The sequence below is a fragment of the Mobula hypostoma genome, chromosome 6 (genome assembly GCF_963921235.1).
Source record: "Mobula hypostoma chromosome 6, sMobHyp1.1, whole genome shotgun sequence".
Classification (NCBI taxonomy): domain Eukaryota; kingdom Metazoa; phylum Chordata; class Chondrichthyes; order Myliobatiformes; family Myliobatidae; genus Mobula; species Mobula hypostoma.
Genome location: NC_086102.1, coordinates 27,182,166 through 27,198,993, shown reverse-complemented (window position 1 = coordinate 27,198,993; position 16,828 = coordinate 27,182,166). Strand labels below are relative to the sequence as shown.

Here is a 16,828-nt window from a genome sequence, read left to right as displayed (position 1 = left end):
GGGTCTTGACTGTTGGCACAGAATCCTCAAAATGGGCGGGCGGCAGACTGCAGACCCAGTTTGTAAGTGCAGTTTCCTTACAAGAAAAAGGAATTGTGGAAAGCGTGCTGGGCTGCAAGTAAGATTGAAATACAGAGCCTGAAGTTAGAGATGGAATCAGACACACATCAGCTCTGGCAGGGTTTTACAGGCCATTGCTTTCTATAAGGTGAATCCTAATATGAATGGCCATGATGATTTACTCCCAGATGACCTCAACACATTTTATGCATGCTTTGATTTGGAGGCAGTCCAGAAGTGATCACTGGGCTAATAGATGAGATGGGGTTTGTCTATCCTATAACAAATAGTTAAACTTGCATTCAGTGGAGTGTGGAAAATTGAGGGGGGTAATATTATTGAAACATCAGATCATAAAGGACATGTTGAGATGTTTCCAGAAGTGGGAGATTCTTGCGCAAAGAAACATACAGTCGGCCCTCCTTATCCGCAAGTTCGGCATGCGCGAATTCATTCAACCAACTGCGAAGTGAGAAAACCCGGAAGTGCTCTTCCAGCACTTGTTGTTCGAGTATGTACAGACTTTTTTTTTCTTGTCATTATTCCCTAAACAATGCAGTATTACAACTATTTTACATAGCATTTACACTGTATTAGGTATTATAAGTAATCTAGAGATGATTTAAAATATACGGGAGGATGTGCGTAGGTTGTCGTGGATCGGGGAAAAAAAACGGAAGTTCTCTTACTAAGTAAGTTGGAGCAGGTACATCTGGTATTATTTAGCATCAGTCAAGCATTTGTCTTAGTATATAGTATATATTTTACCTTTCTATGCATATAAAACACTTAAGAAAAGTATGTTTCAGCGCCGGGCTCGGGAACGAAAATTCCCGAGTTCGATCCAGTGACAGAGCACTCCCGAGCATGCTCTCCATCTGTGCCGGGCTGATGTGGAGGATCAATAACCCAAAACCCCAAAACCCAATAATTAAACCACTGCGTTGCTTAGTAATAATTGTAGCTTTCATTGGGGCAAGGATTTTCTCACTTTATCCTTTAATATTGTTCCGATCATTGACCGACTGTAGCCTAACGTTTTTCCAATGACCGATGGCGTTTCACCTCTTTCTGATCACTTTATTATTTCCAGTTTATTTTAAATCGCGATCGTGATTATTTTCGTGAACGGAAACACTGTGGATTCAGAGCTCCGCTGCCGGGTCCTAATGTCCACCGCACTGAGACAGGTTAAATAAGGTCCGGGGTTCCACTGGGTCCTAAGGTCCACCGTATTTAGACAGGTTGAAATAGGGACTTGAGCATCCGCGTTTTTTTGGTATCCGCGAGGGGTCCCAGAACAAATTCCTCGCAGATAAGGAGGGCTGACTGTACTTACAAGATAAGAGAGTTGTTATCAAAAGCTGAGATGCATGGGAACTTACCATAAGAGAGTGTTGAATCTCTGGAGTTTTCCTGTTGGGGTGTGAAGGCTAAATCACTAGGGTATTTAAAAGGGAGGTGGATAATGTTGGGGGATAGAGAACTTTATTATACTGGTGCAGAAAAGGAGGTGAGGCCTGGTATAGAGCAGCAATGATCAAACTGAGTGGCAGGGCATCTCTATTTCCTCTTTTATCATTGAGGAAATACACAAACCAGCTGTCTGTCTGCTTTGGAGTTGAACTGTGTGATGAGGTGGTGGACCAGGAAGAGGAAACATAAACCCTTTGTATGATCTTCAAATTGTTCTCTATCTGCTGCCAGATGAGTGCCTTGCTTTGTTTAACCATTTTTCTGTTATATGTGGAGCTTGGTTTCCTGATTTTGGGTGAGTGTTGTATTTACTAGAAGCTGCAAGTTGTATTTATCTGAGAAGATAACTGACAATTCCTGTTTTCTCTGGAACTTGCATGACCTTTCCTATTAAGTTTTTTTTATATTTTTCCCTTTTTCTTTTAAGGAACAAACCTTCAGGCCATTATAGAACACACAAAGGACCCTGCTAGTCATGCTGAAATAGTCATTGTTATCTCCAACAAAAGTGGCGTAGAGGGACTGAAGAAAGCAAACCGAGCTGGTATTCCTACAAAGGTGAGAGCACCTCTGCATTTGGTAGCATGGTCATATGCAAAAGATGTAGTCCAGTAATTATCATATGTGAGTAAAAGCTAGGGTAAGAGCAAACAACCAGACAGGTAATGTAAGGGGGTTGACGCTTTCCTGATCTTCAGCACCTATACTTAGGTTTCACTTTTACTATCTAAGTCTCAGATGCAAGATTGAAACTAATCAACCCATTAATCACAAGTTGCAGGTCTAAACGGTTATTAGCACTTGAAGAACAAGGCTGTTCTCTTACATTCGCCCTGGATTGACTTTATGCTCACATGCAAAATTCCAGATATACCACTCATTAGCAGTTCGAGAAAGAAAAATAAGACCCAGGTGCTCTTTACCATTGCTCATTTACCCATGGTTACTGTCTCCACCCTAGAAAAAAGGAAATTCGGGGCGTAATGCTTTACGCCATAATCCACAGATTTAAGTGCAACCAAATTCATGATCCCGGATTTGAATCCAGTCAGCTGCTTGCCTGCTTTCCATCCGTGCTGGGTTGAGCATCAAGCTAGCAACTCGGCCTCATAAAAAAAACAGACAAATGCTAAAGAAACAGCAAGGTTTCCACCTGATGTGCCACAAGGCACTGAGAGGATGTATATGACTCAAAAGTCATACATGCTGGTCTTTTTTAGCTTAAATTTTTAGTACATGAAGAACAGAGTGATATACTGGATACATTTGTGGGTAAAACAGTGTTACTGATAATTGGACATGATTTATGTCATACATTGCTGTCTCTATTTAAGAGACAATACATACTAAAATAAATGAGAACAAAGTGTTTTTGTAGTTCTTGGTTCTTAATGGAAATCCATGCTGGATCTACTTATCTGGACCAAACTATCTTAAGACATAGGAGCATAATTAGGCCACTTGGCCCATTGAGTCTGCTCCATTATTCCATCATGGCCTTTTTGCCATAATCTTTGATGTCCTTGGTAATCAAGAACCTATCAAGCTCTGCTTTAAGTATACCGAATGAATTGGGCTCCACAGCTGTTTGTGGCAAAGAATTCACAGACTCACTACTCACTAGCTAAATTATTTTAGTCCTCATCTCTGTTCTAAAGGGACCTCCTTCTACTCTGTAGTTGTGCCTTCTGGTCCTAGTCTCCCTACTATAGGGACCATCCTCTCCACATCTACTTTCGCTCAGCATATCCATATTTGAAAGGTTTCAATGAGCTTACTTCTTTCTTCTAAACTACAGTGAGTACAGGCCCAGAGCCATCAAACCCTCCTCATTTGTTAACCCTTTCAAACCCAGGATCATTCTCGTGAACCCCTTCTGGACTCTCTCCAATACAGTGAATATGGTCAATTGAAATATTATGAGGTGTTACAATTAACTGCTTTCTATAAGCATGCAAGAGCAAAAACACTATGGCTTGCGGAAAGAGGAACAATACAGAAGATGAACAAGATCAGGTAAATTTGATTTATTTCATCTATTCCTAAAATGTACCTCATATGGATTCTTTTACATTGGAAAACCTACAGGTAATCGACCACAAATTATTTGGAAGTCGTTCTGAATTTGACAGCACTGTCGATCAGGTGCTTCAGGAATTCTCCGTTGAACTGGTTTGCCTCGCTGGATTTATGAGAATCCTCTCTGGTCCCTTTGTCAAAAAGTGGAATGGTAAATATTTGATTTTTCTTTTTTGTCCCTCAATCAATCGGAGCATTCTGAGGGAAATTTTACATTGGAAGTAAATGTGTTTTTTGGCTTTTTTTTTGAATCTCCATTCTGCACACACAGAAATTTAAATTTTGCAACAATATTTTCATTGATAGCTACATTAATGTGGCAAGTCTTGAGAAGAGGTATAGTAGTTAAAATTATCTTTTACCTTAAGTTGCGACCACTAATGAATTACATTTTAACTGGATATACTGAAGCTATCATTAACTGAAAGTATTGATCAGGAAAAAAAATACTCTTATAGAAACACTACTAGTGCAGTGAGGAAAGATTCTGAGATGCAAAGTGACATACAAATATTGGTCCCTGTTTAAGACTATTAACTAATCAATAACAGGTATTTGTAGCTAACTTGGGCAGACTTGCAAGGTGGCAGATTTATAACAAGATTTATAACTTTTAAATTGTTTGATTTTATATTTTTATGGGCATTAGAAATAGAGGCAGGATATATGCTTCCAGCCAGCTTAGCCATTCAATAAGATCTTAACAGAATCGGTGGTTCTCTCCTTTTCCATCCAATCATTGCAATTTGATTCCCCTGGTGTTCAAATACCATTGGCCTTGGCATTAGATATATTCGGTTAGTAATCTCTCCGGAGCGGAGAATTCACCCCTTGTGGCTGGATTTCTGTTTTAGATTCTTAATACAAAAGAGGATGTATTTCTTGTAGCAGTTGGTAAAATTCCATCTTTCCCAGAACATACTGGTACAATTCTATCTTGTCATCGTCCTCACATCAGCCAATACTGTCTGGTTTGGTGCAGCATCCTCTCGTCGTCTAGGAAAACTACAGCAGAAAAGTCTTGCCATCAGCGCAAGACTTGAGTGTGCCCAGTGAGCAGGGAAAATCATTGCTGGCTCTAGGCACTTGCAAACTGCCTTTTCCAAAAGCTCCCTTCTGGAAAGCTCATTTCTAATAAAGACAAGTAAAACTTCACGCCACTTTAAAGGTTTTTTCCCCAGGCAGTTAATCTGTTCAACCATTTTGGATACCGCCCCCCACCCCCAACCCCACCCACATCTATTAGTCCCATTGCATCACTACACGCGGGTTCCCAGCCTGGGGTTTGCAGACCTCTTGGTTAATGGTAAAGATCCATGGCTTAAAAAAGCTTGGGAACCTCTGCTCTAGACACTTTTAAACCACTTTTTATAATGTTTGCATTGTAAATACATGCTGGTGTTTGCTTACTTATGCACATTTTATTCCCCATCTGTCTTTTAACCTCTAACTTCATTAGCTTTTGTATGATTTTCTAACATAATTCTTTATGATTATTGAATGTTGTTTCTTGTTGCATGACACGCCCTGACCACGACTCCACAGCAAATTCCTGACGCATGTAAATGTATACGGTGAATTAAGTTGATCTAATTCACTCCACCCATGAGTAGTAAGTAACTTTTTCTCCCGAGAGCAATTGGACAGTGTGTAATTCTGAACTGTCTTTTAGGCAAACTATTGAATATCCATCCGTCACTGCTACCATCCTTCAAAGGAGTTAATGCTCACAAGCAGGTGTTACAGGCTGGAGTTCGGGTCACCGGCTGTACTGTGCATTTTGTGGCTGTAAGTATTCCATCTTCATTCCAGTTTATTAGAACAAATAACACAGAACGATACAGGACAGTAAGGGCCCGTTGAGCTTTTAACCTACTCTTAAGGTCAATCTCATACATAACCCTCTATTGTTCTATCATCCATGTTCCTACCTAAGAGTTTCTTAAGTGCCCCTAATGTATCTGCCTCTACCACCATCCCTGGCAGGGCATTCCATGTACCCACCGCTCTCTGGTACAAAGTTACTTGTCTCCGAACGTCAGTCTGGGATGTTAGTGCATGGCTTTACGATCACACTACTTTAGTTTATAAACACAAGAGATTCTGCAGATGCTGAAAATCCAGAGTAACACATAGGAAATGCTGGAGAGAATCCATTCTGGTTTCTTCACCCTTCCTTTTCAGTGCTGATGAAGGGTCTCAGATCCTCCAGCATTTTGTATGTATTGAGCCCTGATCTCAGAAATTGGTTCCTTTTGGTACTCTGGTACAGGTTCAACAGGAGACGTTGCCATGGGGCAAATGTAATATGTTGGATTGATTATTACCATCAGTATACCCTACTGATGCGGGAGCAGGTAATACAGAAACCATCCAGAATCATGGCGAAAGAACAATGACAGATGCACAATTACTTGTGTGTTGTTCGACCTTGATGTGGAAGTGGCGTGATTTTTATTACATTACTGTGAATTCAGGATTGTTTGATGTCATTTTCAGTACACAAGTATAAAGAAGAATTAAATAATTGTTGCTCTGGATCTGATGCAGCGCAAAAAAAACACAATAAAATAAAGAGCACAATTAAATAAACCACACATGATAAATATAAATGCATAAGATAGCTTGTATAATCCACACACAAAATGCTGGAGGAACTCAGCAGGCCAGGCAGCATCTATGGAAAAGAGGACAGTCGACATTTTGGGCCGAGGTTGTTGCTTGGATTTCTAGCATCTGCAGAATTTCTCTTGTTTGTGACTGGATGGCTTATATACATAGATTTGTGTACGTAATGTGACACTAGGTACAGGAGTGTCTGTACATACATGATAAATGATCCTGACAAGAAATGATAAAGTAGTGGTGGTGAGGGGGGTTACTTTGGTGGGGTGTGGCGGTTGTTACCTAGCCTCCTCCCTCCTGATATGAGTGGGATCCTTCATGAAATTGTGGGGCTTTTCCCGGCAGCTTTCTGTATATACATTGTTGTTCCTCTTCATGCCTTATGGCGCGGCAGTTGGCAACCTTGCTGTTTCCTTAGCATTTTGTCTTTTTTTTTATGGGGCCGAATTGCTAGCTCCACCATCAACCCAGCACAAATGGAAGGCGTGCAAGGGGCCGGCTGGATTCAAACCTCCTACCTCGAAGTCCGGTGCAGAATCCCCTAACCCACCGGCTGGTTCTATATATACTGTGCAAAAAATCTTAGGCACATATATACAGCTAGGGTGCCTAAGACTTTTGCACAGTACTGTATATTGGTTAAAGTAGGAAGGTGGTTGGGGAAACAGAAATAAGAGTACTCAGCTTTGGATTAGCTCAGTAGCATTAAGTGCTATTTGGTAACTGGAGAGACATAATGTACAGTACTGTGCTAAAGTCTTCGGAACCCTAGCTATTTTGCATAGTACTGTATGTCTAACAACACAAACAAAATGCTGGCAGAACTCAGCAGGTCAGGCAACATCCATGAAAGTGAACAAACAGACGATGTTTCAGGCTGAGGCCATTCTTCAGGACTGCACAGGAAGGGGAAAGCACCAGAAGCAAAAGGTGGGGGCTAGGGGAAGGAGGATAGCTAGAAGGTTATATGTGCAGCCAGGTGGGTGGGAAAGGTAAAGGGCTGGAGATGAGGGAATCTGTTAAGGAGAGGAGAGTGGACTATAGGAGAAAGGTAATGAGGGCCACGGGGGGGAGGTGATAGGCGGGTGAGAACCAACCAGTTCCCCTCCGCCACTTCCCTCTTCTGTTTGGCTGAACTGGTTCTCACCCTTAACTGTTTTCCTTCAGCTCCCCCTACTTTCTCCAGACTCAAGGGGTAGCCATGGATACACGGATGGACCCCAGCTATTTCTGCTTTTTCATTGGCTACATAGAACATTCCAAGTTCCAAGCCTTTCTTGTAATGCCCCCATCTCTTCCTCCATTACATTGACAATTTCATTGTTGCTGCTTCAGTCACTCATGCTGAGCTTGTCAATTTCATCAACCTTGCCTCTAATTTCCACCTTGGCCTTGGTCAGTTTATGACACCTCCCTCCTCTTTCTCAATTTTTCTGTCTCCATCTGTTGAACGACATCTTTTATAAACCTACCGGTTTCCATGACTATCTTGTCTATACCTCTTCCCACTCTGTCTCTTGTAAAATTGCGATTCCCTTTTCAGTTCCTTCATCTCCGCCGCATCTGTACTCAAGGCAGGACATCAGAGATGTCCTCCTCCTCACAGAACGGGGTTTCCCTTCATCCGCCATTGCTACTGCCCCCACCTATGTCTCCTCCATTTTCTGGACATTTGCACTCACCCCATTCCCCATCACCTTAACAGTGATAAGAGTTCTTCTTGTCCTGACCTACCACCCCATAAGCCTTTGCATCCAACACATCATACACCGCAACTTCGGCCATCTTCAAATGGATCCGATCACTAAACATATCTTTGCTCTCCCCCCCTCCCCCACTTCTCTTTCCAAAGGGATTGTCCCTCTGTGATTTCCTTGTCTCCACACCAATCTCCCTCCCAGCACTTATCCCTGCAAGTGACCAAGTGCTGCACCTACCTTTTCACCTTCCTCACCTTCATTCAGGCCCCCAAACAGTCCTTCCAGGTGAGGCAACGGTTCAACTGTGAAGCTGCTCAAGTCGGCTGTTGTATTTGGCCTGATGCGATGCAGCCTCCTCCACGTTGGTGAGACCGGTCATAAGTTACTTCACTGCCTCATCCAGCACCTCCTGTCCATCCGCCAGGAGTGGAACTTCCTGGTGGCCTAGCCCAGCAAGTTAATTCTGCTTCCCGTTCTCATTCCAACGTATCGGCCATTGGCCTTCTCTTGGTCAAACGCATCACCGACACCAGCCTACCTCCCATCAACGACATAAACACAGGAAATTATGCAAATGACAGAAATCCAAAGCAACACACACAAAATTCTAAACGCAAACAACAGGAAATCTGCAGATGCTGGAAATTCAAGCAACACACATCAAAGTTGCTGGTGAACGCAGCAGGCCAAGCAGCATCTATAGGAAGAGGCGCAGTTGACGTTTCAGGCCGAGACCCTTCGTCAGGACTAACTGAAGGAAGAGTGAGTAAGGGATTTGAAAGCTGGAGGGGGAGGGGGAGATGTAAAATGATAGGAGAAGACAGGAGGGGGAGGGATGGAGCCGAGAGCTGGACAGGTGATAGGCAGAAGGGGATACGAGAGGATCATGGGACAGGAGGTCCGGGAAGAAAGACGGGGGGGGGTGACCCAGAGGATGGGCAAGAGGTATATTCAGAGGGACAGAGGGAGAAAAAGGAGAGTGAGAGAAAGAATGTGTGCATAAAAAAGAGTAACAGATGGGGTACGAGGGGGAGGTGGGGCCTAGCGGAAGTTAGAGAAGTCAATGTTCATGCCATCAGGTTGGAGGCTACCCATACGGAATATAAGGTGTTGTTCCTCCAACCTGAGTGTGGCTTCATCTTTACAGTACACAAAATTCTGTTCTCTATCTGCTGCCAGGTGAGTGCCTTGCTTTGTATAACCATTGTTCTATCATATGTGGAGCTTGGTTTCCTGATTTTGGGTGAGTGTTGTATTTACTAGAAGCTGCAAGTTGTATTTATCTGAGAAGATGACTGACAATTCCTGTTTTCTCTGGAACTTGCATGTCCTTTCCTGTTAAGTTTTTTTTAATATTTTTCCCTCAGGGTGGACTAGTAACGACTTGTATTCCATCTGGTTAGCCTCCAACCTGACGGCATGAATATCGATATCTCCTTCTGGTTTAAAAAAAATCCCTTCTACCCTCTTCTTCTATTTCCAATTCTGGTCTCTTACCTCTTCTCGCCTGCCTATCGCCTCCCCCTTCCCTTTCTCCAATGGTCCACTCTACTCTCCTATCAGATTTCTTGTATCCAGCCCTTTACCTTTCCCACCACCTGGTTTTACCTTCTAGCTATCCTCCTTCCTTCCCCCCTCCACCTTTTTATTCCTTTCCAGCCCTGAAGAAGGGTCTTGGCGCGATACGTCAACTGTTTGTTCATTTCCATAGATGCTACCTGACATGCTGAGTTGCCCCCAGAATTTTGTGTGTGTTGCTTTGGATTTCTGTCATTTGCAGAATTTCCTGTGTTTATGTCGTTGATGGGAGGTAGGCTGGTGTCGGTGATGTGTTGGGACGGTTTTGACTACCCACTGTAGAGCCTTCCGGTCCACCGTAGTGGAGTTTCTGTACCATGCAGTGAGGCAGCATGAAAGGATACACTCTACTGCGCAACTGCAGAGGTTGTAGTATGGATGTACATAGTCCAGCTCTCTTCAGCTTTCTCAAAGTAGAGGCATTGTTGAGCTTTCTTAATTGTGTATGATATGTTCTGGGACCATGAGAGGTGGAGCGAGATTTGCACTGCCAGGAGTTTGGAACTGCTGTGCTACTGATGTGAGGGGGGGCATGAAGGGTGTAAGTTCTCTTGAAGTTGATAACCATCTCTTTTGTCTTGTTGACATTGAGCAAGAGGTTATCTGCCTGGCACAAGGCCTCGAGCTCTTCCACCTCCTCTCTGTAGGCTGTCTCATCGTTACTGTTGATAAGCCCGTGTCATTGACAAATTTGACATTGTGATTACTCCCATGGCTTGTCAAGCTGAAACTGCAAAACCTCCACAGTCTGATTGCCTTTCGGAACTTGTTCTTATTGGTGATGTATGGTTCTTTAACATGTATCAGTTACGTCATTCCAGAAACATTTGCACCTGATTAGTGATGTAGTGCTAATTTGGGATCCCTGACATCCTTCCCTGTTTCCATGCATCTTCTGATTTGCTTATTTGGTTTGGCACCTTGACGATCTTGGCCACATTTCCCGGCTTTATGACACCTCCATGCAGCTTGGCTTCTTCGTGAAATGGTGAGCCATGAATTAAGAGGACGACCTTTGATTTGGATTTGGAGACGGTGGGTTCTAAATTTTCCTCCAAAACATTTGGAGGACAGGTAATTACAAGAAGATGTGCCTTTCAGTGCTGGGATGGAACAGTTCCTTCATTTGTTACTGAAGAGTGGAATTGAGTGCAAGGTTTGTAATTTCCTCCCTTTTTCAAGTACATAATGGTTATGGGTGCTGCAGCTTCATTTCCTGTCCCCTTGAACTATGTCGTTATTTCTAGTTATCCACAGCATATTGAAGAGTAAAACTGGAAAGTATCTGAAAGAACATCCCCCTTGGAAAAGCAGTCAACTTTGCTTGCTCTATTAGCAAATCACGTTTTCCTTTTTCTCCTCAGTGTTCATCAGGCTTCCCTTAAAACTGTTCTATCCATTCCCGTGTATTTCTGCACACCAGCTTCGAGCAACCTGGGGGCCACTGACAAGATTGGGAAGTCTACAGGATTTGGAAAACTGGTGATCCACAAGGAAAATTACAGGCACAATATCATAGAAGCAAGATTAGGCCATTTGGCCTGTCAAATTTGCTCTCCCATTCAATCGTGGCTAATTTTTTAAAAAAAGTTATCAACACCATTTCTCTTACCTTCTCCCCTTTACCCTTTTACCTTTCAAGAACCTATCAATCTCTGCCTTGGAGTATATTATGTACAGGCCGAGATCCATCGGATTCTCATATATTGAGCCTTTCATTCCCAGGATCATTCTACTGGACATCCTCTGGATCTTCTACAGGACTAACATGTCTTTCCTGAAATTTTCCCAATATTGTCAGTATTCCAAATGTGGTGTGACAAATACCTTCTAAAACCTCAGCAATACATCCTTGCTTTTATATTCTAGTCCTTTCAAAATATATACATTTGCCTTCCTTACTACTAACTCAACCTGCAAGTTAGCCTGAGCTAGGCCCTCTACCCTTCTGAATTCTCTCCCTATTTAGAAAATAATCTACACTTCTATTCTGAAGTGTGAGAACTGTTTATGTAAAAGTGACACCACATTCAACACTTATCCACAAACATCTTTGAAGCTTTGGACTTAATTCCTGCTTTAAGATGAGCTGCCTGATGTCAGCCAATTTTTGTGTCTAATGGTTGCTATTTCATTGGCTGTTACAGGAAGAAGTAGACGCTGGAGCAATCATTGTACAGAAAGTCGTGCCAGTGAAGGTGGGGGATACCGAAGAGACACTGTCAGAAAGAGTGAAAGAAGCTGAGCATGTGGCATATCCAGCTGCAATCCATCTGGTAGCCAGTGGAGAAATATGTTTGGGAGAAGATGGGAAGATTTGCTGGAAAGCGCAGAGCTGCAGTTGAAGCCAACCAACAGGGGCTCATTGGGATTGTTACAAAAAAAATTAACGATTTACAAACTGTACCAAATACAGGTCCATGTTTAGTTTGTTTTTAGTATCTCTTTGGCACATTCCACACCAGCTGTGAGTTCCAGAGAATCCCCTATGCACTAAGTTGTGCCCACTTTGATATTGTTACCTGAAATAGGTTATCAGTGATAGAACGTCTTGCCATTTCAACAGAGGGGTACTTTTACGGACTATAATAGAAAACTGGCGAAACAAATTTTAAAAAGTACATATTCTGTGGTACCAAAACTTTCAAAGATGAGTAATACTTTGTTTTTATCCTTTGACAGTCTCACGGTGACTTATCTTAAGTGAACAATTTTGACCTTGAAAAGGAAAAGGAAAGCAGAAATGTGTGAAGTATTCCTAGACTGATGCAGACCAGGCATTAATTACAGCGGAAACAAACCAGTCCTGATGCAGGGTCTCAAACTGAAACTTAGGAGAGTTCCTTTCCTCCCACAGATGCTGCGCGATCTGCTGAGTTGTTCTAGATTACAGCATCGGCATTCTCCTGTGTCACAGCCGATGCCTTTGTCTTTGATAGTCCCATGGCAGAAGGTTAGACAAAAGTAACATGTAACGAATAAAGGAAACAGTAGGTTACAGAGGCAAAAGTAGTTTACTGATTGCTCTAGGTACCCTTCAGCTGTTGTCTAAATTACCTGGTCAATACACACAGTAAGGGCTGGTTTAAGCTCTGCTGCAAACAGCTCATCAATACGAGAGATTCTGCAGATGCTGCAAATGCAGAGTAACACACACAAAATGCTGGAGGAACTCAGTGAGTCAGGCAGCATCTATCAGGAGGAATAAACAGTTGAGGGTCTTGGACTGTTTATTCCCCTCCATAGATGCTGACTGACCCACTGAGTTCCTCCAGCATTTTCTGCAAACAACTCAGCTAAGTGACCAGAATTAAATGCAATGCTACTCTGTAGTGGCATCAGCGCTGGACTTCGGGGCGAGAGGTCCCGAGTTCGAATCCGGCCGGCTCCCTTGCACGCTCTCCATCCGTGCCTGGGTTGAGTGTCGAGCTAGCAACTCGACCTCATAAAGAAATCCTGGAGTGGGATGGGCTCCGCCAGGTTTCAGATGCCCAAGACGTGCCGTACGATGAGCAATCACCAAAAAGATCGGTGCAAAAAGCTTGTCATGACGGCGCCCCAGTGACTCTACCAGCAGATAAGGGTGCACACACACTCTGTATACGAAGGTTCCCTGCTGTCCCAAACGTCCTGTCATAAGCAAACCGATATCAATTAACTTGGCTTTGAACTACTGTGATAAATAAACAGTGAAACTCCTGTAATCCAGTATTTGGCTGTGTGAAAATAGTCTGGCCTTTGTCTCACCCAGGATCTCCCGCTACACTCAGTAGGACCACTCCCCTGTGCTTCCTTTGAATTCAGCAGGACTCTGGTTCCCGTACTCTGTTTAAACGCTTGATTCACTGGAATGTTTATTAGTGTAACATCTAAACGCAAAGTGACTTAAAAGTATGTTGGAGTATTAGAACGTAATGTAATACAGCACAGTAGGGGCTCTTCAGCCCACAGTGCGTGCGAACCTACATAAACCTACTCTATGATCAATCTAATCTTTCCATTTTTCTCACATCTATGTGCCTAAGTGTCTCTTAAATGTCCCTATGCACCACACAGTGTGTTCCAGACATAAACCACACTGTGTGTGTGTGTATATATATAAAAAGAATCTACCTCTTGACGTCTCCTATAAACTTTCCTCCACTCACCTTAATAGACATTATATCCAAGAATCTGGGAATTCTGCCAGTCCAGTCCGGCACCACCAAAGTCCTGGAAGTGCTGAATTAATTGGGGTGTTTTATTTTGATAGTCTCGTGGTGACTTATTTTAAATGAACAATTTAGATTTTCATGCTGAATCTTCTTGATGTGGCAGTATGTAAGCATGTGGAGTAAAGGTCGTGAGCAAATTCTTCAGTGAAATCTGCAAGCAAGGTGTTGACAGAAAAATACTCGGGACTTTGCTGTTTCCATTTTCCTTTAACAGTTTAGTTGTGGTCTAAAGTAGCCTGAATGTTACTTATCATTCCTGAGTGTACATACTGCTAGACCTGCTCATGTTGTGCTGTAAGCTGGGAGCCATTCCCTGGGTCTTGAACAATTGGTTTCATGACTGCAGACTTGCTCCTACCTAGTGCTGGTTTTATGGATGGGAATCTAACTCTGCACGTGGAAAGAAGATCTGCATATTAAAATTGTGGGACGTGTGAGTGCCTTTATAAGTATTTCTATCTTCCCATTTGAGCTGGAAAATCAGATGGTGATGCCTCATTGTTGACACTAGTGCCATTTGCTTTGCCTTGATTTTGTTCCATGAGAAGATCTTCCATGGATGATGATAATTTTGCCTTTCTAGGAATATGAAATAAAATGAAAATGAATGCTTTTTTTTTGAAGAAATGTACTTTTGCTGCATTCTTCCTCATTAGAATAAAACAGTACAGCTGGCAGAAATCTGAAATAAAGACAAAGTGCCAGAAATACTCAACATGTATAGCAGCGTCCATGAAGAAGGAAACCAAAATAACACTTTGGCTCAACAGGAAATTCCAACATTTTCTGGTTCAACCCTTCAAAAACCTGATTTAAGCTTCATTTGCATGACTCCTCTCCCTCAAGAAGGAAGGTGTGGAACAGATCAAAATCTATAGAACAATCTTGTGTCCATTTCTCCAGGGGGTTTCTTTTACCATTCATCTTTCTGTGGGATTTTTCCCCCCACCAAGAATATACCCAATTGACAGGTGCAGTGCCCACCTCCACTGTGATTGCCAAGTTAACTTGGTCTGAAAATCACACGTGTACTTTATACCAGGGGTGCCATAGTTGCTTAGTGACTAACTCGATGCCAATGCAGCTCAGGGCATCGGAGTTCAATTCCAGCTCTCTCTGTAAGAAGTCTGTATATTCTTCCTGTGAGTGGGTGAGTTTCCTCTGACAGTCCACAAATATACCAGTTAGTAGGTTAATTGGTCCTTGTAAATTGTCCTGTGATTAGGCTAGGGTTAAATAGGAATGTTGCTGGGTGGTGCAGCTCGTTGGGCCGGAAGGGCCTGTTCCACACTTTACCTCTAAATAAAAATAAGAATCAAGCTTTTGTGTTTTCCTTGGGGGAAAAAGCACAATTCAAACAGTGATGCTCTGTTCTCTGCAACAGGAAACAACTTTGCGTGTACATGAACTACTCTGCCTGTGGAGGTTAGATTATGTTTGGTTTTCTTGCCGCAGTACCATTTGCAGCAGCTCCTGAAGATCTCGCCTCAGTCTGAGCGTCACTGGTGAATTCAGGCTGTTCATATTCCATGCAGGCTGGCAGACTGGGCATAGGGATTTGCCTGCATTGATGGCTTCTCCAGGTTGCAGGCAGTCATGAGCGGTGTATTGCTAAGACTTTCCAGGAAATCTTCCGTCAGGAGCACCAGGCTGTGGCTGGGAAGGAAAGTCCTCTTGCACAATGAAAATGCCTCTTGAAGGTTTCTGTTCTTTTCTAGTATGTCCAACTCCCTCTGTTATCCTGGGAATACACTCAAATTCACCAACTATCATTATAGTATCAATTCATTAAATAATAATACTTGCTTTTTTTGGTATTGGTTTATCATTGTCACGTGTCAATATAAAATGAATTGTCTTGTCTTGCACACTGCACATACAGATGAAATCATTACATAGGGTGCATTGAGGTAGAACAATAACAATGCAGAATAAAATCTCAAAGTGCAATGCAGGTAAACGATAGAAGTGCAATATCATAAGGTAGATTGTGAGGCCAAGAGGTCCATTCCAGAGACTGATAACAATGGGGGTAGAAGCTGTCCTTGAGCCTGGCGTTTTGAATCTTCTGCCCAATGGGTGAGGGGAGAAGAGAGAATGTCTGGGGTGGATGGGATTCCTCTGAAGTGCTGGCTGCCAAGGCTAAATGCCAGCAGCTGTAAGATCGTATGATGGTTCAATGAAGAACCAATGGTGCTACACCCGGAAATTTGATGCCGCTGGCCCGTGAACCTCGAAACTGAAGATCTCAATTGAGCACAACGGTAGTAATGATAGTTGGTGAATGGTAGTAGGTAAAGGACTAATAATCCAGCAATCTGCATTCAAAACCCCCAATTTAAAATCAGACTAATAAAGCAAACGAGTCATTAGTATTAATGGCATCGAAACAACTGGATTGCTGTAAAACTTCATTTGGGTTGGTGTTTTGTTCAAAGGATCAGGTTGATCTATATGTGACTCCTGACCCACATGCGTGGTTGACAATGCTTTGTTGCAGTTGCCTGGCAAGCACTCAGTCAGCACAATATAATCTGCAGATGCTGGGATCAAAGCAACACTCACAACACGCCGGAGGAACTCAGCAGGTCGGGCAGCATCCGTGGAAATGATGAGTTGACGTTTCGAGCCGCAACCCTTCATCAGGACTGTCACTGCCTATAAAAAGTATTCAACCCCCACCCCCGAAAGTTTTCATATTTTATTTTACAGCACAGAATCAGAGTGGATTTAATTTGGCTTTTTTTTTGACACTCAACAGAGAAAGACTTTTGCGTCAAAGTGAAGACAGATCTCTACAATACGATCTAAGTTAATTACAAGTATGAAACACAAAATAATTGATTGCGTAAGTATTCACCCCTTTTAATATGACACACCAAATCATCACTGGTGGAACGAATTGGTTTTAGAAATCACATAATTAGCTAAATGGGGGGTCTGTTTTTGGAAACTTGTGTGCAATCAAGTTTGAATAAACTGTAGTAAAAATACACCTGTATCTGAACATTCCAACTGCTGGTGAATCAGTATCCTGGCAAAAACTACACCACGAAGACAAAAGAACACTCCAAGCAACTTCGCGAAAAGGTTATT

At 42.6% G+C, this 16,828-nt stretch overlaps 1 protein-coding gene across 1 annotated transcript in view; it reads left to right on the top strand.

Annotated features, from left to right (window-relative positions):
- gart (phosphoribosylglycinamide formyltransferase) overlaps positions 1-14,665 on the top strand; it is a 61,318-nt gene extending 46,653 nt beyond the window's left edge. The window contains exons 19-22 of the mRNA XM_063050451.1: positions 1,964-2,094; positions 3,625-3,766; positions 5,288-5,403; positions 11,666-14,665. Coding sequence (XP_062906521.1) covers positions 1,964-2,094; positions 3,625-3,766; positions 5,288-5,403; positions 11,666-11,863 — 587 coding nt within the window. The 3' untranslated portion in view covers positions 11,864-14,665. The remainder of the gene's footprint in view (positions 1-1,963; positions 2,095-3,624; positions 3,767-5,287; positions 5,404-11,665) is intronic.
- The last annotated feature ends 2,163 nt before the right edge of the window (positions 14,666-16,828 follow it).